Below are 23,948 nucleotides of genomic sequence, written 5' to 3' on the forward strand. Positions count from 1 at the left end.
AGAGAACTGCTTGGCTTATTTTAAGTCACTGTTCATGTTCAAGATTTGTGTGTCCTCATAAGCTATTAATTATGTGCATTAATTGTATTTATGTATTGTTAACTGAACTTTAGTGTTGTTGTGAATGTTATCATAAACAAGAAAGTAATGTCCAGTTCATAAGCTCTGGCTGCAAAACATTTAAATGGGGAAATAAACAGGATTTCATAGATGCAGGGGCTTTTGAATAAAGTGAGGTAAACATGTCTTAGATTATCAGAGTTTCTACCTCCATTTGTGCTACCAATAGTATGCTGCCTTAACATAATGTTGGTGCTGTTCCCGTCGAGATTTTAGTTGTTTTTGCAATGCAGTATTGGTACTGTTTTAGTAAATGGCTGATAATGTGGTTTTAAGCAGAATTTGAATGTGCATGAATAGCCATTGTTTTGATTTTTGTTGGTGATAAATAACAATAAATATTAAAAAAAAAAAAAATTAAACAGCTAAGCTGTGAAAGGAAAGAAGACATGAATTTGCAAAAAGTGACTATTTTTGTCATGCTTATTCATTTCAGCTTTTTAAAGCTGCCTTTCAGGCAAAGAGCTGAATGAACCAGAATTTTCCTCCAGTCCAATTTCACCACCACGTCTGAATCACAGTGACAAATTCAAATTCAGTGTTGATCTCCCCATGCACCTCTTCAACAGTCATAAATAATCAGCAATAAGGTTCTGTTTTCCATTAATCACTTCAGCTGCTGTATACAGGCCCAACACTTCCTTCCAACGTGCCATGGCAATTCTGTTTGTCCAGTGAATCAGAGGATAATTCAGTTCTCTTGGTTATATCCTTCAGAAAACAGGGAATTGACTATAGCATGCAGTTGTCAAGAAACTGATTTGTACTGAGCCTTATCATTTTCTGTTTTGCTATAATTCCAAATTATAAAATTTCAGCAAAAAAAAAAATCCAGTAACAGAGACATCATTTGGAGCACACAATCTTATCAGCTGGTAGCTAGAGACACCTCACGGCTTTGCACTCCGCCATTAATTACTACCAGTGACAAATAGCTTATCATTCCTGTTTGAGTATTTAATATTGCTAAAAACTCTTTTCCTGACATGAATGTGAGGGAGGCGTTTAAAATGTACTATTGTAAAATTTTTAAACTGCTGAGTGTAGACTACATTTCAGTAGCTCCCTGGTGTTATTACAGACTTCCTTGTGTCTAACAAACTCATGCATTTTCCAGATTAACAATCTCCTCCGGTCGTTTATTGATTTGTTTGTTGTTTTAACTTGGCTTATTGATTTATCCCTTTGGTTATTTATTTTCTCATGTAATTATTTAATTTAACTACAAAAAAATGTCACTACTCAGCATGAAAAAATGTTCTAATTGGCCTACATCTGGATAAGGTCTACCGTTTTGAGCCAGTGAATTTGGAATATAGTGAACTGGCTATTTCTGATCCCATATGTAATATCCAACCTTTTTTATATATAATAGCTTATCCTAATCGATGTCCAGTAAGCGTTTTATCGATTTTTGGCAGTATAAAGTCACTGCAAGTAAAAGGTCAAGGCATGCACATAACACTTAATCCGCGCTATAATTGGTTTACGGCTAATACTAGTCAGTGCCATCTGTTTGCGTCTGGGTCTACCTTCTCTGCTCGGAGATTCAAAAGGTATTCAATGGTACTGACATTTACACAGAGTACTGTCATTACAGCGTGCTCTTCACCTGCCTAAGGGCGAAAATTCGGCAGAGACGGCTGAGCCAGTATTTAAACTGACGAGACGCGCTGAGGTGCCACTTCAGCTTTTTTTCTATTGCTCCTGGGAGGGTTAGATTCCACGGAAACTGCTGTCAGAGCTCAACTTTTTAAAAACGCCCTAACTTTCCGGCAGCGAGAACCGCAGCAGATTAATCCAAGACGTGTTTCATTGCATGTCCTAGAGTAGAGCGAGGACAAAGAAAAGGTTACCAGTTCAACACGTGCTGTCAGCACCTACATATCATTGTCATTCAGACGTCTCTTCAGTTATTCTCTTACTTACAGAGGAAAAATGTCACGATTTATGACAAGAATATTAAGTTATACTTATATTCCGTATTAAAGTTCTTTATTTGATTGACGGGAACGAACCATGATGACCGTGAAGGTCAGATAAACAGGGACTGTCTTTGAGATGGTGTCGAAGGCACTTAAAACGATCTTTGAGGACCAACGCATTTGTCCCATCACAAACACCTGTGATTGGATGAAGACAAATGGATGCTAGTGGCCATTGGCTACAGTGGTGTGCGAACCTCGATCACACAAACAGCTCGGCGTGGTTATTACTGAAAGTCAAAGAGGGTATTTAGTCGTGTAAATCGGTGTAGAGCGCAAAGAATAACAGTCCTCAACCGATATGAGTTTCAGCGTGGAGGAGCGAGGGAAGCCCAACACACAGGACTACAGAGTGTACTTCAGTGAGTGGTGCTCATTTAAAAAAGCAATACATGACTTACTTTACACTGCACAACATACTGGAGTAACCTTATATAATTTACTGAAATATATTCGTTCAAGGGTGAGGATAATTATAGGTTATATGTTAAAACGACTTGAAATATCGATTAATCATGAAGAGGTTACTCTCAGTCGTATACTGTTTCTGCTTTTAGCCTCGAATTCTCTTGAATTTGTCCCGCAGTTGTTGTCCTTTGCTGACTGCTTTTGAAAGCGTATCAGTCAAATAGCTCGTCAAACGGTTGAGAGTGATGCTTCTGAGCACCGTGCACTACATTACTCTGTCCTCTCACTGTGAGTGCTTGACCTGTCTACCAACTGCCATTAGCATTTAAAATGGGTGTGTCGGTTGATGACAGAATGACAAATCTTTTTAGAGGTGCTTGGTGAGAGAATGAGGGTCCACTTTCCCTGGATCTGAGAGGTCTCGAGTACAATATATGCTATTTTTAATACCAAGCGTTCGCCGGTTTAGCTCTCCAATCACGACACGAGGTCACTGCGTAATTGTTCAGAGTCTCGGGTTCGAGAAAACGGCTCACTAGAGCAATTCTGTCGAATCCCTGACGAATTCTCATCAAATGATCATTATACAAATATGCAGATCTGTGTTCACGATCTCTCTCTCTCTCTCCATCTGTCAATCTTAAATGCTCACTACATAACAATGTTCTATTTCTCAAGAAAACTCAGAGGGCAAGTACATTTCACCATTCCACGACATACCAATCTTTGCGGATGAAGCGCAGGTATGTTTTCTTTTCCTTGTTTCCTTGAGTTTTTTTTTTTTTGGGGGGGGGATGGGTGTCACCTTTTTTTCTGTCCTTGTAGGTGTGGGATGTGATTGATGGATCTTAATCATTATGCATGAATGTGATTCAGCTTGTATTAAAATGTCTATTTGTTCCATGCATTCAGTGAAATTAATTAAATTCATTCATGACTACTTGTTCAAGATCAGTCTCAAAGGCTGTCGACAGGAAACAGTCACCTAGCATAACCTGAGAGATGCACATGCTAGATTAGAACAGTTTGTACTTCTAGAATGGTTTGTGCTGTAGTTTGAATGTAGTTTGTAGAAAGACACATTTGTTAAATGTGTTTTCAAATGGCCACAACCTACTTTCATATGGATAATGTGTGTGATTACTAGTGATATAAGACCTTGTTCTAGGGTAATACAATTGAAAATATTTAGATTTAGATTTCATGCATAGCAATTACACTATTCATAAGTATGCAGCATTAGTTATTATTATACGTGTTCTCAAACCTAATATAAAAGTCTATAGGTTTCTAACAGATATGCAGAGAGAGAGAGAGAACTCTAAAGTTAAACAGTTCATCTGTGCAGGCCAATTTATTCAACGAAACTGTTCCCTGCATTATTTCAATTTTGATTCACTTACATTCAAGCAGCGTTTTATAATGAGAATAGCACTGAGACAGTCTCAGTTATGGGCTGTTGTTTTAATGTTTGCATTTGCTGCAGTTGCTCAGCTCAGTGTGTCCTGACAAAACCCCATGCTACACGGTGCAGTTAGTAGTCTAAGTCAGAGTCTCTGCTTGTGCTTAGTCACGTGGGACTCCCCCATCCACACATCATGCACATGCTGAAGGCATTTTTCTGAGGTCAGAATAAGTGAAGAATTATAGGAGAGGAAGACTAAGAGATGGGGTACGTCTGTAGACTGGGTGGGGAAATAGAGGAGAGGAAGACTAAGGGAACAGGTAGGTTGCTGAAATGACTGACTCAAAAAGATAGAGGCAGAGCGTGCTTATGTGCTCGAAAGATGATTGGTCAGTAGGAATGGCCTTTATGTGGCTGATAATGTTAAGAGTCCCTTTGTTTGTTGTTGCTGGTTCGTTCTGTTTCATTTTAAGATTTAGAACTTTAAAAGATTTGATTTTAGGTGGTACCACTACATAAAACCAATTGTCATACAGTTCACTTGACCATCCTATATAACTGTCGATCCCTAGTTGACAGGAATTTTCACATAAAAGACAATATGGGACTGCCTCCTGATTGTCTGCATTTTGGAGTGGCAGCCACTCTGTAGAGAGACATATTTGATACTGTGTTATGGTGAATACTGTGGCAGTGTCAGGAAGACTCACTGTAGATACAGGTGAATTATATGCCAGACACACTGCACAGTACAATGTAACTGAGCACAGTTATGACTCACCACTAAGTCATCTTTACTGTCCTGTCTGTGTAATTATGCCAAGTGAAAAATTTAACCTCTCATGTTCTATGGCTCATGGCTTTGATGTGCCTTAAATTGCCTCACATGGACCTGCAGGCAGACGCACGCACGCACAGGCACACACAAACAACTAGATTCCTATTAGCTTGTACAACTACATTTCCCTTTTCATAATTTTGAACTCAAGTTTACTATCCAGTGTTTGATGGTCTAATTACACACACACACACATGGACACACCCCAGTATATGTAAGGGATAATGTGCAGCCAACCGGTTTATTTCGCAAAAATGACCATTTCGCTGTACATTATGCTGCTTATTACACGGCTACTTACCAAAGAAATAAATTATTTGACACAAACTATTGATTTAAAAATGATTTTATTGATTTAAAAATTATTTTATTGCTTTGCTAAAAAAAAAATAGTTCCATAGCAACGGTCTGTTATTCAGAAATAACAGACCATAGAATGCTGTACTTGACCAATCAGAATTGAGTATTCAACAAAGCCGTGTAATAAATATATATTATATGCATAACATAACTTATTTTCTCAGCAGTGCTAATCTTCCTTTCATCAGAACATCTTTCATGCTGTAGTGGAGGTTCCAAGATGGACAAATGCAAAAATGGAGGTAAGACTCATTTTCATGTTTTTAGAAACACATGTTTCTGCTTTGCTAGATCAGCTAAAACCCAATGTACACTCATCCTAAATCTTATTTTAACATGACCCCATCTTTTACTATCATCCCAAATCTAATTCTAACATTGATTAATCTCTTATCCCTAATATAGTCTAATCCTAACTTTAACCTGTCTATCATCATTAATTTATTTCCTGTCACATCCCTAATCTCAGCCAAATATTAGGCTGTGCCATCATTAAACTATCTCTAAGATCATCACTTATTATGAAAGTCTAAGATCTCTAAAACCATCCCTCATTTAATCCTACCATTAAGTGCTCATCTACAGTGGTTAGGATCCCAAACCTCTGTTTGCCTGAAGGATAGATCAACATACAGAGCTTTAACTTCAGCACTAACTTTCTGTTCATAAAAAATACTAACATGCAGCTCATCCAGATGCTTTCCACGTCTCACAGATTTTTACGTTTATGAAATATTTATAGACGTTAGAATAATAAATATGGAAAACATTTGCCATGCTAGTTAAGTGGGTCTCTGGATATGTCTGAGATGAGGTGTCAGACCCCTCTGGTCGATACATCATCTACCTGAAATTTCATCCATTTCACAGTGTCTATTGATTGGTTAAGTAAAGCTCTTATTGTGAGTGGATTGTAGAGAATCTACTGAGAGGCTGGAAGGCTGTGGGCTTTTTCACTCTGTATTTGTGCCTATTGCACCACTAACATCCAAAATAAAGACAACATGGGGCACCCCCACCCTCCAGGACAGGATCCTACAAATGTCAGAGGAATTGTTCTTTCACAAGAAATTCTGTCATTTTGCTGTTTGATGTTTTTTTTTGGTTATGATCTGGCAAATGGGAAGGGCCATGTTGTGCACGTCTCTGTCAGACTCTTCAAATCACTCGGTAATCCATTGTGTCCTTTGAATAGAGTCATTGTCATTCCAGAAGAAACCATTGCCATCAGAAGAGAAAGGTTTCACTGTAGGAGGAGACGAGTCACTAAGAATGGCTTCGTATTTATTTGAGTTTACCCAATGACGTGAGTTGACGTGATGAGTTGAGTTGAGTTGATGTGATGAGTTGACTTGATGAGTTGAGTTGACATGATGACATGATGAGTGGAACTCGACCATTGTAGAATCAGGCCCTGACCAGAGCATCCCTCTTTCTGCTTTCTCAAGGTTTTGGATGGTTCTTGATGAAACTGCCTTCTAACACCCTGAAATGACATTTGCTGTCGCCCGACTCACAAACAATTATTTTTAGTCGAGTGATTCAAAGCTGCTCATCTGTCTTGCTTTGCATCTCAGACCACAAGCACAGCCGTTGCGGTTAAAGAGCATGCACTGTTGACCACAGCTGATTCTAGCTCATGATGTCTCTCAGACTTCCAGCTATTGTTCTCCATCTACTTCATTGAAAGAAGCGCTTTCAAAGTTCCCAAAACCTCATCCTCTAGGATTTTTGTTCATTACTCTGTGCATAATGGGATGTTCGTTATTTAACAAATTCAGAGACCACATTTATGTTGAAATGCCTGCTCTTAGTTTATGATATCTCACTTTTAGTCCAGTATTTCCTTTATTTTGTCCATTACTCATAAGCTACTAGGAACAGAAATGTTTTTGGAAATCTCAAAAATAATGGTGTGTCTAATCTGATTGCTAGTGAAAATAAGACCATAAAACACTTGTAAGAATACAATTTTATAACATGATGTGGTCTGGAGAAAGACGTGGTTCACAAAAAATATTTAAAAAAGAAAAATCATTTAAAAAATAAAGGAAAATTACTCCACTTGAGAAACCAACTCACATTTCTTTTCAAACACAGTGTCACTTTGCTCTAGTCGTTTAAAAGCAGAAGTTTGTGTTAAATGTCCTTACTTTGAAGAGGGATGATTTGGCCTCTCATCCACTCTGTCTACATTCAGTTTGAGTTTACTTTATGTAAGAGCTTTTGTCCAACCAAACATTTTAGTGATCTCATAACAACCGTGTCCCGGTGTACACACCTCATTTCAATCAGATTCAATCATCTCAGATTCATTCATTCATTCATTCATTTTTTTAACTGATGGTTTAGCCATTATGAGGTAACTGCTGCTCTCTTTCATCATTGTGTGGTAAAACAGTAAATAACCAGGTGATGAAACAGATCTTTTCACTACAGTACCAGGAGCCTTATTAATTTCAGCAGGACACACTGAGCTCTTTCCTAAACAGTTCAGATATTTTAGCTTTTAGATTGTGTAGGTTTTTTAGACACTTCTCTCCCAATAGCATCACAGCTGCCTTTCATAGACACTCTATAACAGCCATCTGTATGATATCTGAAACCCCTCCCCCCTTCCCCCAAGTGTGTAACAATCTCCATATCTTTTTCACAGATTGCAACCAAGGATCCTCTGAACCCACTGAGGCAGGATGTGAAAAAGGGTGCCCTGCGTTACGTGTGCAACGTGTTCCCACACAAAGGCTATATCTGGAACTATGGGGCCATCCCCCAGGCAAGTCAGTCAGCAGCTCTGCACTGTCTCTGGAGAGAGAGGGAGAGAGAGAGAGAGTGCTCTTATGTTTCACATGATCAAACAATTCATGCACTGTACAAAAGAAAAAAAAAGAAAAAGAATTAAGGCAAACTGCTGTGTAGTCGTTTCGACTGGGTTCATTTTGGGCAGAAGGTTAGGTCAATGGAGAAAGGCTATGCAGCGAATCAGTGAGGGTTGTAATGAATTTTTCAATGGATTGGCCTGTTCAGGTTTGTGTGTGTGTGTGTGTGTGTGTGTGTGTGTGTATGAGTAAATGAAAGGGTAGAATCACTTTCATGTATTACCTTACGTGATAAGGTGTGAAATATTTAGGTCATGTTTCATTAGAAACTTTAGCCCAGCATAGACTACTCAGAGACATTTAGCGTTTGTTTATTCTTTTGTTTGTTTGTTTGTTTTTCCTGGCCAATTCTTTACCACGAATGAAATTGTTGAGTTGGAATCCATTGGTTTTCTGTTCCTTTCTCAGACATGGGAAGACCCTGGCCACAGAGATGAGGCCACAGGCTGCTGTGGCGACAATGATCCCATCGATATTTGTGATATTGGCAACAAGGTATTAAAACCCTACTGCTATGACACTAATTCTAGCTTCTCCTTGATCAAAAATGAGGCTTTTTCTTGGACATAACAAGCTTCATTATTTTGTTTTTAGTCTCTTTGTTTACTTTGCTTTGAAGTCGTCATTTGTCATTCATAAACAGCTATGCGTCTCCATCTCCCACCTCTGTGATTAATGTATTATTTTGCGGCTGTCATCTTGATGTGATTTTGCGAGAGTACAAACAGACATAGAACAGGGCTGACAATTGTCACTCCGCAGTCACCTTAAATGTGATGACGGGGAATGACATTTGGACTTCATTTGAGTAAAACTAACAATGTGAAAATAGTTACAGCAGATGAAGTAGTTTCTCATTCTGTTTGAAGTATTCCCAAAACAACTGAGAACATTTGGAATCTCTTGACTTGCAGGTTTGCTCACGTGGCGAGGTAATTAGAGTGAAAGTCCTGGGTATACTGGCGCTGATAGATGAGGGTGAAACAGATTGGAAAGTCATTGTTATAAATGTAGAAGATCCCGAGGCAGAGGATTTTAATGGTAAGCGAAAGGAAGAATTAATGGAAGAATTTTCACCTTCATCCAAATTCATCTGAACTCAATTTGTGGCTGACTTATCTGCCTCATGTGTTGTCCTTTCACCGACGCAGATATCGATGATGTGAGAAGACTCAAGCCTGGGTACCTGGAGGCGACACTAGACTGGTTCAAAATGTACAAAGTGCCAGATGGGAAACCAGAAAATCAATTTGCATTCAATGGCGAATTCAAAAACAGGGTAAATATTTATTGAACCTGCTGAAATCAGATTAAGAGGTGCAGGTGAGGCAAAAGAGAAAAAAAAAATGTATCTGCTTAGCAAAATAATTAAACTGCTCTTTCAGTTATCTAGTGGTCGTTACAGCATGGATAATTTTACCTAAAAGTTATCAGCTCAATTTTTACCCACTGTACGGAACTGTGTTTTGAAATAAAATGTCTAGAATAAACTGATTTTTAAATAACGGAATTCAGGTGGAATTGCAGGAAGTTGAGCAGAGTTCCAGTCTGGCTATTTTAAACTTTGTGAGAATAAAACATTTAGATGGGTAAAGTTCAAATATATTTGGGATCCGTCTCCAGAAAGTGACTTGGCTGACTAAAATCTGAAATTTAAACCTTCTTCGCTTGAAAGTAATAGTTTAACCAAATAAAACATTACTATTAAATCAATCCAGTCATAACACATTAAATACATTTTATCTGATGACTTTGAACTGAATGGAATTTTGATGTTTACTATTCCCTCTTTTTGTTCATGGAATTTCATGGAGTAACTTGTTTCTGTTGAATTCCATTTTAATTTGAAATTCTGCTCCATCTGACAAATGTCAGCGAAAAAAAATCCATAGAGCATCATATCAGCATGTCTCCTCTGTATTAGCATGGGAAAAAATCCATAAAAATAAGAGTATAATATTGAGCTCTGTGTTTTAAAGTCCTTCCAGAACCCGCAAAATATTTACAGTTTGATATTGATTAAAAGTCACTAAAAGACTGTCTTTTCACTGTCACTGAAAGACTCTTTTCACTGTCAGACTGTCTTTCCTCTGTCACTGTCAGACTGTCTTTTATCTGTCACTGTCAGACTGTCTTTTCACTGTCAGACTGTCTTTTCACTGTCACTGTCAGACTGTCTTTTCTCTGTCACTGTCAGACTGTCTTTTCACTGTCAGACTGTCTTTTCACTGTCACTGTCAGACTGTCTTTTCTCTGTCACTGTCAGACTGTCTTTTCACTGTCAGACTGTCTTTTCTCTGTCACTGTCAGACTGTCTTTTCTCTGTCACTGTCAGACTGTCTTTTCACTGTCACTGTCAGACTGTCTTTTCTCTGTCACTGTCAGACTGTCTTTTCACTGTCACTGTCAGACTGTCTTTTCTCTGTCACTGAAAGACTCTTTTCACTGTCAGACTGTCTTTTCACTGTCACTGTCAGACTGTCTTTTCTGTCACTGTCAGACTGTCTTTTCACTGTCACTGTCAGACTGTCCTTTCACTGTTACTGTCAGACTGTCTTTCCTCTGTCACTGAAACTTTTTCAAAGAAAAGTACAGACGAGATTTAAAATGCCCACATGAAACTCACTTTGCTTTGCTTCCCAATTTGTAGGACTTTGCCGTTAAGACGGTGAAAGATACCCATGGATTTTGGAAAGCGCTGATCTCCAAAAAGACGAATGCTGGGGAGCTCAACTGGTGAGATTCTATCTATCTATCTATCTATCTATCTATCTATCTATCTATCTATCTATCTATCTATCTGATTTGACATAGAATCACCCATATATATATTTATATATATACATACACACACACACACACACACATACATATATATATATATGTGTGTGTGTGTGTGTGTTAAGAGAGGGAGAGACAGAGAGAGAGACCTTTGAAATATTTTATGATGTCAAGCTTTGGTCTAAAACAGTTTTGCTGATATTTGCTAACGTCATGGGCTCTTAACTGCTTTAAACCAACAGCAAATCAGTGACTGTGACAATTAAATATTTAGTACTTGGGGTTGGACACACACACAGACACACACGCACGGTGCCAGAGGCGCTTTTCCCACTGCACATCATTGTCTGAAAACAAATTAACCAATTTGAGTTTCTTAATGAATATAAACCGTTTTTACAATGATTTTGGGCCATGACTGTGTCGCCCAGGATTTTAATGTGAGACACAATAACAGATGTTTTTGACTTTGTGCCAAGGTCTGTTTACACCATCACAATGTGTGTGGTGGAGATATTCACAGCTGCAACAGTAGCCAAGCCGCACACTGTTTGCATGCGTGACGAGAGATCTCGTGAGGACAAATGCTTTTGCGTGCCGTTGGATCAAAGCATCGGCGGACCAACACCAGCACAACCATTTCATTTAGAAGCCAGCGTCAGAGAAAGCTTGTCCTTATGCCATCAGCCATGTTCCCAACCCGGTGTGTGGGAGCTGTCAATCAGCAGAGAGGGCCTTTGCAAAAACGCCCTGCCTCAGTTTGGCACGCATTGGCCCATAACAGCTCTGACTTAAAAGCTGAGCTTCCTCTAAAGTGCTACAAAAACGCGTCAACTCCTGCAACAAATGCAAAACGTGGTGTTGCACTTTAATGTGACATCTGATGCACCGTTGATGATGGAAAATGAATATATGGTAGCCTTTCTCCAGAGAGAGTGACTATGGCCTTGTCATTATACTGTTTGTTCCTAAATAAGTGTCACATCCTCGTTTTCTTAGTACATTCATGATGGGGAAAAAAAAACATGTCGAGCTCAGAATAGCAACAGAAAAGGATGGATTCTTTTGATCTGAATCTGAAAAACATCAGATTCTTCAATATGTCATCAGCACAGGTGGCAGTACTAATGTCAAAACTGTCTGGTGATAAATGACTTCTGTCATTTTTGTCCATGGACACTTTACGCAGATTTGTCTGTATCGCTGTGAATATCTTGGTTGATGTATGTGACGAAACCAGAGAATATTTGGACTGTTATGGAAAAGGTCAAGCGCGGTGCTGTTCACTGCTATGTGGTGATGACTTGAATGCTAAACTCAGGCTTGTTATGTGAGTAGTGTGGAAACTATTCATTCACTTTACAGCTAAACAGAACGGGAATAAAACTGGAATCATAGAGAATGTCAGATGGTAAATATTTGTGCTCTTCTCTGCGATGCAGATGAAGAGATCTGAACGGAATTCATTCAAACTCTTCTTCAGTTCAGGGCAGAAAACCACAAGACGGTCACCTAGTTTTGTTACTGCTAACACGCCACAGCGTTTTGTGAATGTTTTTGTAATATTTGCTCAGCATTTTTTCTCTGATTTGTTGCGACAGCATGAATACTTGTGTGTCAGACAGTCCTTTCTGCTGCTCAGAGGCTGATGCCAAAGCTATTGTTGATGCGGTGAGTTGTTCTTTGTTGGACTTCAAATCTACAACCTCCAGAGTTTATCAAATATGTGAGTTGTGGGTACATATGGGAGGATGAGTACAAGCATCCAAATGAAGGGATTACTGTTTAATAAACAGTGGGCAGCCAAACGAGGAAGGCATTTGATTCAGTTCGGTCTTGATTACTGTCTTCATCAACAGGCATTGTCACAAAGCGGTCTTATCTAGTTTACTAATGTTAAAGACAAGTCTGCCTGATAGAATATTGAAAGGTGATGTGAGACTGAATGCAGAAAATGAAATAATTAGTTGATTTTGTCTGCAGGACAAAGTATGTGACATTATTATTTTTTCCTTTGATAATGAGTCCCTGAGTTGTGACTGATTGCTCTCTAAATGTAGACAGTTTTAATTATTAATGTGATCGTAAATGAAAGCTTCATTCATTAACGTCCTTATTTATATTAACATAGGACGCTGTCAATGATGTTTCACAAACAGTATTAAATAATCCCTCTCTTTCTCTCCCTTGTTCTGTCTTTCTACTTCTCTCTCTCTCCCCCCTCCCTCTCTCCCTCTCTTTTTCCACCTCTTTTTCAGGCAAGTGCTTCTGGTGATGCAGAGCCTATCCCAAGCTCAGGTGTGTAAATTTAGCACTCTTAATAGCATTAACAGTAATTTCAGAAAAAGCTCAGGAAGATGGTACTGCTTTCTGTAAACAATGATTTGACCCAATTACAAGTTCCTCATTTCAGCCTAAACACAGACAAAACTCCCATGTGCCTACATAAATAAGATAGAAAATATGAAATCTGTGTAAAAGCAAATTACGTCCTGTCATTAAGACTTACTTTTTTTCTCTCTCCTTTTTTTTTTTTTTCAGCGGACAAGTGGTACTACTACAATAAGTAGTCAGCCAGCAAGAACTGGCAGTACTGCACCCAGATTAGAATTGGTGTGTTTTCCAGTGTATTAGAACATGAGACAGAATGTACAAATGTTATATTCATCTAAGAATCTAAAATTATCTTGTTTCTTCACGTCTACACCATTTCACTTTTTCCTGGATTATCAAGGGTGTTTTGTCTGTAGTGACCATTAAATGTACTACAGCTCCTTTTAACAAGCACTGAATCTAATAAAAGCTGGCACAGTCGCAGTGAAAAACAATCAAACCTCTCTAACCTCCCTAAACCACTGCAGAGGAGAGTTGTTATCTCAGGAATATTCTGCATTAATCATTCATCATAAATATCAGTATCTTTGCACTGAACATAAAGTACAATTAAATACTGAAATACAATACTTATGGTGTGAAATAAAATACTTGTGGTCTCTTCATCTCTCTCTCTCTCCCTCTCTCTCTAAACATTACGTTAGGTCAGTTGGTTCACATACGTTCTTTTTTTTTTTTACATTAATTAAGTTTATTCTTTTGTCCAAACATGGCAATAAACATTATATATTCTGAGGAGGTTGTGTGAAGGAGGAACAGACTGCAAGCACCTATGGAGTCACCTGGAGCTGAGTACTTTGTTCAAGAGCATGCTGACAGTGACTTGAATAAGGAAAAGGAAAATGAAGCGTTTAAGTGAGGCCAAACTGGGGCCCTGCAGACATTTAATAAAATATAAAAATATTAATATTTTAATATTTTATATATATATATATATATATATATATATATATAGATAGATAGATAGATAGATAGATAGATATATATAGATATAAAATTTTAATGAGTTATTTATTTACGACTCTCAAGTAAGTTACAATTATGACCGTGTCCAAGCTTTGGTAGTAAAGCCATGGGATTCTGAGCCTACCTACTCTGAATGCCTATGTGCCTCTGCTGTTTTCAGGAGAGAAAAAAAACTCAGCAATTGTAAACTCGCTGGAGACCCAATTAAACTTTCACAAGAAAATTATTCGCATTATAAGTTAATGGAGGTTCGCGCACGGGATATGGACGAGATGGAGCAGCTGTGGAGAGAATTTATGCTCAAGACACTCGATCAAACTTTATCAGCACTGGGACATATTAAGGGCAAGAAGTGCTACAAAGTTGGTGTCAATCACAGCGCCTAAATCACCTGGAGATGTATGTCGTTCAATTTTTTGAGAGGTCTTAGTACGTGGAAAGCACTGGTTTTAAGGTATATCTTCTCTTCCTTCAAATAGTAGCCAGGTACCAAGACTGCGTATTTAATTAAGGGAGCCACTGAATTATTTGGAAAGATGCTGTAGTGAACCAGGTAAACGGCATAGTTGGTGTGTTATGCCTCTGGAAACGAAAGACAAAGTACGTGGTATGAGTCTGTGGCATTTATTTATGGGCAATTAAAAATATTTCTACGATCACCTGCTTGCAGGCTGTACGTAATGAACGTTATGGACACAAATATTTTTAGAGTATTGTACTCCATCCTGGGGAGGGCTGATGCAAGTGCACATTTCAGCTAACCTCTTTCCCATGTAACTTTCTTAGTACACTGTGTTGATTGTACTTTCCCTTAGTATTAACCATTTTCACATAAAACAGCATTTACAGTTCACAGGTTACATTACACATTAGACGAGTCAATGTGATGTCGTTGCATGTGTTCTTATTGCCTACCCCAAGCTGTAACATCATACATACTGTGAATCAATTAGGTTGTTTGAATTTCCTCTAACTGTTGTGTTTCATCGTGTGGTGAGGAATAGAACGCCGTTTGAATTTTATCAGTGAAAAGGCATCCCATTGAGACGCTACTTCAGTACTTTTTACAGATAAGTGCCATAGCAAAAATGATTTTGAAACTTTACTGATACGAATATTTTGTAATATATCTGGCACAGTTTGGATTACGAAAGCAGTCCTGGTCATGTAAAACGTTGAAAGACGTTCAGATATCTCCGACTTCTGATGCCTAATTCTGAATGGATTCATGCGCATGTCACTGAAAATAGCTGCTGCAGCTATGCGCCAATCCCAGTTTCTCAAACTGCACGCGCTGTAACAGTTTGACACAAATATCTTTGTGGCCATCTAGTGGCTATTCCACATCTTAGCTGTAGATAAAAGAACCAGGAAATTACCTTACCTTACGTACTTTAATTTTACGTCCGGGTCTGGTAAAATACTATGGATTAAAATTGAACAATAATAACGCAAGCTCTTATCTTGACATATGTGTAAAAATATTCTTTTTCGTCGTTTTAAATGTTTTTCTTTTTCAAGTTTCACTGGCTCCACCACAATAGGTGGCGATATGTCACCAGCATAACTTGACATCATGGTAGAGAAGAAGGGTTTCACGGTTACCACAGACGCGGTGTTCCTCCAACGCTGTTGCTGTCTAAAATCCTCGGTGCTAAAAAGCTACTAGCATTCTGGATGTTTCCTTTACTGTTAGCTAAGAATTGCTAGGTAGCTAGCCTAACATTTACCTGCAGAGTTTGAGACACTCGGTGGTGCGGCTGTTGTGGCCTGAAAAAGGTAAGCGAATATCTACTTTGGATGCTGACATGACGACCGAGGTTGAGTAACAAGGGCGCTAGTTAGGGTTACACTGAGGCCTGAGATTAGCTCGGTTAACAGAACCAGTCGTTATCGGTTTAAAACAAACAATTTATCATATATTAGCTTTCAAGCTAGTAGGCATGTTAGCCGGTTAAATTCTAGCAGTCCTCAAGAACCCAACCATCCACTCATGCCCACTTACTAGAAAGCAAAACTAGCTGCTTTGCTAACACAACGGACTGGTATGCGATTCATCACTTTTCCAACAATGAAAGCTGTCTGTCTGTTGCCACCTGAACTGGAGGCAGTGAATCAAGGTTAGCTAATGCCAATTCTGTATATACTATGTAGTATCCAAGGATGTCGTTTGCCGATAGCAGAGCTAACGTTAACCTAACTAATCTAGTTTAGCTTAGTGAGATTACGCTGGTAATGAGTATGATCTAATTAGTTTGTTTGCCTGCCTCAAAGAGACAGCTAGTTAACGTTTGACAGCGTTAGTTACACCGACAACTCCTTAATGCCCAGTTCTCTAGAAAGGTTCTGCGCTAGGTCGTTAATAACGGTAAACACATTGTATAACAATCTTAGAATTATATTCGATGTCTTCGCGAGGGCATCAAACATTGTTGATACCACAGGAACTAAACTACGTGCCTAGCACCTGCAGGTTTTTTTTTATATCTGCTTACTTACAACTTCTGAGATACTCAGAGAAAGGGAATGCATATATTTCTGTATGTCATGTATTTTCCTAAATTATTCATCCAGGGGAACACAACCGCAATGTCATTTATATTTGACTGGATTTACAAAGGGTTTAGCGGTGTGCTTCAATTTTTAGGTAAGCTCATATTTCAGATATTTCTCTACAAGTGTTTTACATCTGTTTCATTGATACTAGGCTTTTCAGTCATGTTGACAGTTATATATTCTTGTAAAAAGGTTTATACAGAAAATCTGGGAAGCTGGTTTTCCTTGGATTGGACAATGCAGGAAAAACAACATTGCTTCACATGCTGAAAGATGACAGACTTGGGCAGCATGTGCCAACATTGCACCCAAGTAAGGAGCCAAGTCCAACTTAATAATCAACGATCAATGTCTTAGATATCTGTCATTTTCGTGCGTTTCCCCAAATTATCTTTTAAATGTGTGTGTGTGTGTGTGTGTTTTGCTTTTCCAGCATCAGAGGAGCTAACAATAGCTGGAATGACGTTCACCACATTCGATCTTGGAGGTCATGTCCAAGGTCAGAGCGAACATTTTGTGTAAATTTGGTGTAAGTTGTGTAAATCTAGGGCTGACTTATAGTTCAGGTAGCTGTTAACTATACAGCTGCTAAGAAAAAAAAAACCTCCTCAGGTTGAATCTGTTTTCTGCCAGCAGCACCTCACAATTAAAGCCCTTGGTGTCGTTCCTCTTTTACAGCAAGGAGAGTGTGGAAAAACTACCTCCCTGCGGTCAACGGAGTCGTTTTTCTGGTAGACTGTGCCGATTATGAACGCCTCGCTGAGTCGAAGGTTGAACTTGATGTAAGACCTGCAGTTTTTGGACTCTCCTTGTAAACACCAAACACTAACAAAAAAAACCCCTCTGAAAACCAACATTAAATAACAGCTGGCACGTCCTCACATTACAGTTTAAACCACCTTTTAGTGGATTGTGGTATGTTTTTGATTCAGTGTTTTGATGTCGGAAATACACGGAGAGAACCACGTATTGGTTAACCTTTTTCCAACAACCCAAACTATGAAAACCTCAGGCTAATCCGTTTCTCTTCCTCCGGCTCCAAGGCTTTGCTGACTGATGAGACTATCTCCAATGTGCCAGTCCTGGTCTTGGGCAATAAGATCGACCGTCCAGAGGCTATCAGTGAGGGAAGACTGCGAGAGGCCTTTGCTCTGGATGGACAGACAACTGGAAAGGTCAGTCTATGTCTGCCAACATAAGCTGTAAAAGCAGTCAGAGAACTTTTATCATTTCATTATTTAGACAGAGTTCTGGATGTAAGTGATTACTGTGCTATTTTGAAATGAAGTGTAGACAAACAGTGGAGAAATAAATTAAAAAAAAAGATTTTTTTTTCAGGTGATGCAACCAAGTGTCAATTATTGTATATAATTGTTTCTTTTTTTTAGTGCACAGCATGAAATCTTGCATCTTTCCAAGACAAACACTTGTAATAATTATTGTTCAAGGAGACATGTGGTCAGAGTTTAATGCAATAGACAGACCAGGGGTAAAATAAGTATTTGAGTAACTTAAGCCTTGTGTTACTGAATCTCAAACAGGGTTGAGAGTACTGAAGTGATACTAGACAAATTCGACGTGAAAACCGTAAAGGAACTTCACCAAAAGTCCCCTTTCTCTTGATAATTAGAAGAGTAAGGTCAAAAGGTCAGCACTGAATAGAGTTAGGATAGGATCCAGTCATCAAAATCCTCCACATATTTATTTTACTGTGTCTGGTGATTATCTAAGTGTGGAGTACAAAGTGACATGTTGTTGTTCAAGGACACAGTGCAGGACATTTCCAGGAGGGATTAGTCTTCCTGATAATCATTTCCTTTTAGAAAAGAGGTTGTGATTTTATAGTCTTTCCAGATTATATTCCATGGTCTTTGGTTTCATCACAGTGTGGCAATGGGTTGAAGTCCAGGGGAAGTGGTTGTAATACAGTCTAATTGATTTCACTTGGGGTGAGGAGAAAAAAGGGGGAGTCTTACTTTGGCTCCTGTCTCCTGCTTGTGTGATGGTGACACACAAAGTCTGTCCTCTTCTGTCTCCAGGGCAACGTGTCCTTGAAGGAACTGAACGTCCGACCTTTGGAGGTGTTCATGTGCAGCGTCCTGAAGAAACAAGGTTATGGAGAAGGGTTCCGCTGGCTCTCACAGTACATTGACTGATATGCACCGAGATGGGTGCGTTTTGTTTGAAAGGACTCTTTTTCTCATATATCCACAGTCATGTTCAGGGATAGAAGAGCTAGATGAAGCCCCTCCTAATCCTGTCTCTTCATTGAGAGCACCATAGTGATTTCAGTAGGTCACCCTCACTTACCATAGTGATTTCAGTAGGTCACCCTCACTGACCATAGTGTTTTCAGTAGGTCACCCTCACTGACCATATGTTCTCTGGCAAAGTTTTCCCATTATCATCCACTGATGTGGTGACTGCTGTCCTTGCCCACGTTTTGTCTTAGCAATAAGCAGTGAAGGTGAGAATCACAAACATTAACAGCAATGTGAACTTACTTATTATTTATTAATTTATTTATTTATTAGTCTTTTTTTTTTAGGTCATCAAGTCTCTCTGGCATGCTAATAACGAATTTGAACATATATGTTTGACAATAAGATTTACCTGAAACCTGAGCATTAGAAATGCTATGAAGCAAAATATCTCTTTGATTTGGTACACAGAATGGTTCAGACTTTAAATGGAGCTGTTGTGAATTGCCGTTGTGATGTATGAACTGTAAAGAACTGTTATTGCATTTGGAGATTATTCCAAATGACTTGGGTGAGATCCATTCCTCTTCACAAATTTTATTAGCTGATTAACAAAACTAGAAGTTCACACAACTGCCATTTCACATTTGATAAACTGCTTTGCACTTTAAATCTTGTGAGAGCCAGAAATGAAATATAAAAAACCTCTATGGATCCAACTGATTGTAAATTGAAAAGTTAATGTCCATGCCAGTCCCTGAATGCACAAAAGATGTATAATGTTTAACTGAATATAAAAAACCCCCAAAACCTAACCGCGCCTGACAGTTGAGACTGTTTAGCAGGTAGTTTAGAGGCTAGAACACCAGAATGGTAGCCAAAAGGCTATGTGTTCTAATATCCAAACATGAAGAGTGGAAAAAAAGGTTTGGAAATTCAAACAAAGGCCACCTCTTGATCCTCCTCCACCTCCTGGGTGTCTTTGCAGGGACCAGCACAAAAATGTTAAATGGTTACAGTGTAATTTGTGTTTTCCATTGTGTTAGATCATTTTTTCAAGGGTGAGTTAGATGGATGGAAATATGAGCAAATACAGTCAGTCCACCATTTAAAGAAAGAACTTAATAATCAAGCACATGTTTATTCAGTGTCACATTCTTTTTTTATTTTAAAAAGATTTCAGGAATTTGAATATAGCCTTGGAAAGAAGCCTGTGTTTGGCTAACACTGAATAGAAAATATCAGTCTTTATGTTTTAGATTAGCTGGTAATGAGTATAGCCGTACACGCATAAAATAAACACAAATCCTATATTGTTAAATGTAACCATAAAAAGGTTTCGGCTAGTTTGTCATAGAATAGTAATTGCTGATAAATGTGAGAAAGTGGCAAATGGTGACAAACTTTCATTTCAGTCAAAGAAAGTTATTGATGTTGTATAGCTAAAGTATACTCCTTTGTACAGTGACTGTGCTACTGTAGATAATGTTTATATTGTCTGGAAGTTTCTTTTAATTGCTCAGTTCAGTGCTGATAGCAAAGCGAGTGTTCAATGACTATCAGAAAAAAAAAACAAAAAAAACAACTGTTTGTGCAGTAATGATATGAGAATACCTGCAGTACTGAATCAGTTTACAGATGTTTGTCATTTGTTTGTCAGTGTTTAAATTATGAAGGACTTATTACCACTCTTGTGTAATTGTAAATATTGTACAATGGACTCTAAATGTCTTTTTACGGTTCATTGTGTTGAACTAATTCAACAGAAATATCCACAATTACTGACTGTATAAAAAAAACATACAGATACTTTGAATGGTGTGTATTGTGTGACTTTCTTTGTCGCTCCCTGTGTGTGTGTGTGTGTGTGTGTGTGTGTGTGTGTGTGTGAGAGAGAGAGCGAGAGAGAGAGAGAGTGTGTTTGTTTGTATGTATGTAATGCTAAAATGTATTTATGAAAAATTCATACCAAAAAAATATATATATGTATACACAAAACATCTAACATACAGTTTGAGAAACAGTTGAGTGTTGCTCAGTGGTCAAGCAATCTTTCAGGAGAATTTCTCCTTTGTTACCTGAGGAGTTGTTTGAAGAAATGGATTTTACAATTATAGTTCGTTTTCATGGCAACCATTTTTATATTCTCAGCATCATGATCTAGGTATATGTTTAAGCCCGTGTGGAAGTGCAATATCCTCAGACAACACTGGGAGGCAGCTGTTGACCAGTGTTTAGGCTCCTGTGAAAAGAGGGACAAGCTTGACATATTTCTAAAGGCTCAGCACAAATGATTGAGTCTCACTAGGGTCACGTGTCTGTACTTCATCTGACTTAACACAATAACCACCATGGTATTATCTTTGTGTTTATTTAAAAGCATCTTTTCAGCTGATAATTTATTATCTTATCAGTAAATCATCTGCAGTTAGAGCAGGGGTGGGCAAATCCAGTCCTGGAGGGCCGGTGTCCTGCCGGTTTTTGTTTTCACCTCTTAACTACCTGGTGATTTTCACTTTGAAAACAGGTGTGCATGCTCTTCAGCCAATCAGAGACTGTATTTAGTTGGTTGACAAGAAAAACAGCAGGACCATGGCCCTCCAGGACCGGATTTGCCCACCCCTGAGTTAGAGCAACATGACAGCATGCTATGACCACAGTAATCCCCTAGACCACTTACTGTCTAAATCAAATAGTATAAGTGACAATATAGGGCCAGATTACTCTGTTTGTGTACATTCTATTGAGCCAAAGTGAAATGATTCTTATCTTATTTTCATGTGTGATCTGCTGGAGACCATTTAGCTGCTTTATAATTGTACTGAAATTGCACTGAAAGTAGACAGATGACATAGCATTAGTGACAGGGGTCTCAGAAGAAGCCATTTGTGTTTTTGTTTCAGGCATTGGTGGAAATGGATAAGACATTATGATAGGGGTATCTGCATGACTGCATTCAGTGTTTGTAAAGCAGGGACACATTCATTTAAAGAGAAAAACTAAGGAAAGGTGTGTGTTTCATCTCTCTAACTTGGTTCAGTTTGTGTTGGAAAAGAACCACAACAACAGTAATGATTCCGGTGCTAATTTATTATCAAATATCAAATACAATGGAAACTAGGATCTCTTACGATTAATTAAGCAGCACTGTAAATACAGCAGTTCAGATGGCATCCTGTGTGAATTTTGTCACGTCTCAGAGGTTGGATGTAAGCAGGCCCTTGACCCGTGTTCTGCAAAAGCACAAAAATGATTTCTCTTCTTTTTCTCTTTCTTTCTGTTGGCAGACTATCCCACCTTCAGTTCAACACACCACAGGGCACTTACACTGGCTTGTGTCAAGAGTTTTAAAAAGCTGAATTCAGAGTTGCAATAGTGTGAAACAGCTGAATCCTCTTTGCCAAGTGAAATCACTGCAGGATTTTATGCATTTATGTCTTGACTGCACATTTCCCACTCCAATTCCTCCAGCTTGTTTTTAAGGTCCTTGATGTGGGGTCTGCAGACCACTGCAGACAGGACATACATTCTTGGATTGCATGCAATCCTTAACATCTAAGACTTACATTTGGCTAATGTTCAACCAATCTCTAACACAATATCTTGACTGAATTTAAATTCATGCACATTAATCTACTTTACTGAATGAATCAGCATGAACACAATTTGGTGTAGCAGGGGTTAATAGGCATGTGTGTGTGTGTGTGTGTGTGTGTGTGTGTTGGTACGTCCTGATAAGGTAATGAAGAACATGGCTTCGTTACAGTCACACTCAAACACTCCCCTCAGCAGTTCAGGTCGTAGGTCAGTTGTCAAGATTTGCACTGTATTCAGGATTTTTTGTTCTTTTCATTAACTATGTTAGTATTCTGCATTAACATTTTACATTACAGTGTCTTGTGCGATAATTTTATATAATAATTATAATGCATTATATGCAGGTGTTACTCATTATCTGGTCTGTATTAAGCTTCACATTTTCATCACCCCCAAACATACCCATAATCCCACCAATTCAATAGTTAAGAATGGACCTACATTTACTTTATATTAGTCATGTCCTCTGAAATGCAATTAGTAATTTGTTATTTTAAATTTAGCTCCCTTACATTTACTAAAATAGTTATCGAGGACAAGCACGCTGTAAGGTAAAACGAAAAGAGAGTTTTGTGTTGATGCGATCTACAGGAATATCTACACTAGCTTTATAACTAATGATCCTAGAATATATCTAAAATATAGTTAAACTGAACATTAATTTACAGTCAAACTCCTGCTCCGTATTTCATTTTGTCTCAGTCTTGAGGTGACAGCTCATCATTTTTAGACTCATCACTGATATCTTTTCATTTTATCGAGAAAAAAACTGATGAAATTTCTTTCATAGGTTCTCTAAAAGTGATAACATATGTTTTTGTCTGATGGTAGAACAAAGATAGAAGTATATTTACAGAATGTGTGATGGTACACCCCCCCTTTTTTTAAAACATCCAATAAGATTTTATATCTGGAGTTCACACATTTTGCTTCAAACGTGCTACAGTTTCTTTCAAAGTAAAAATAATCACATAGGTCATCACATCTTCACAAATATTTACTCTCAGAATACAGATACTTTGTTTTTTTGTTTTTTGTGTTTTTTTTCTCTCTCTCTGTCTCTGCAGTGAGAGCATATGGGACGGAAAAAGTCAGGACTCATAGTACCCATCCTCTTCTATAGTAAAGTCAGGACTCATAATACCCATCCTCTTCTATAGTAAAGTCAGGACTCATAGTACCCATCCTCTTCTATAGTAAAGTCAGGACTCATAGTACCCATCCTCTTCTATAGTAAAGTCAGGACTCATAGTACCCATCCTCTTCTATAGTAAAGTCAGGACTCATAGTACCCATCCTCTTCTATAGTAAAGTCAGGACTCATAGTACCCATCCTCTTCTATAGTAAAGTGCTCAGCCTATAGATAAAATACATTCTTTGTAACTAACATGCAAATAGTAAAATCAGCCCATGTGTAGAACATCTTTCCACTGACAGTCACAATATGAACAAATCCC

The 23,948-nt window shown here is 38.3% G+C and overlaps 2 protein-coding genes across 2 annotated transcripts; both read left to right on the top strand.

Moving 5' to 3' along the window:
• The first annotated feature begins 2,406 nt into the window (after positions 1–2,406).
• Positions 2,407–13,346, top strand: ppa1a (inorganic pyrophosphatase 1a). The gene is made up of 11 exons (XM_030774573.1): positions 2,407–2,467; positions 3,192–3,256; positions 5,305–5,358; positions 7,773–7,892; positions 8,404–8,490; positions 8,910–9,036; positions 9,147–9,274; positions 10,646–10,731; positions 12,378–12,447; positions 13,035–13,074; positions 13,318–13,346. Exons 1-11 carry the CDS (start codon positions 2,407–2,409, stop codon positions 13,344–13,346), a joined length of 867 nt encoding a protein of 288 aa, XP_030630433.1.
• Positions 13,347–16,725: 3,379 nt separating this feature from the next.
• sar1aa (secretion associated, Ras related GTPase 1Aa) lies at positions 16,726–18,883 on the top strand. Its single transcript, XM_030775200.1, has 6 exons — positions 16,726–16,783; positions 16,885–17,004; positions 17,126–17,191; positions 17,371–17,474; positions 17,736–17,867; positions 18,732–18,883. Exons 1-6 carry the CDS (start codon positions 16,726–16,728, stop codon positions 18,846–18,848), a joined length of 597 nt encoding a protein of 198 aa, XP_030631060.1. The 3' UTR covers positions 18,849–18,883.
• Positions 18,884–23,948: the final 5,065 nt, after the last annotated feature.

The sequence above is a fragment of the Chanos chanos genome, chromosome 5 (assembly GCF_902362185.1).
Source record: "Chanos chanos chromosome 5, fChaCha1.1, whole genome shotgun sequence".
NCBI classification, from domain to species: domain Eukaryota; kingdom Metazoa; phylum Chordata; class Actinopteri; order Gonorynchiformes; family Chanidae; genus Chanos; species Chanos chanos.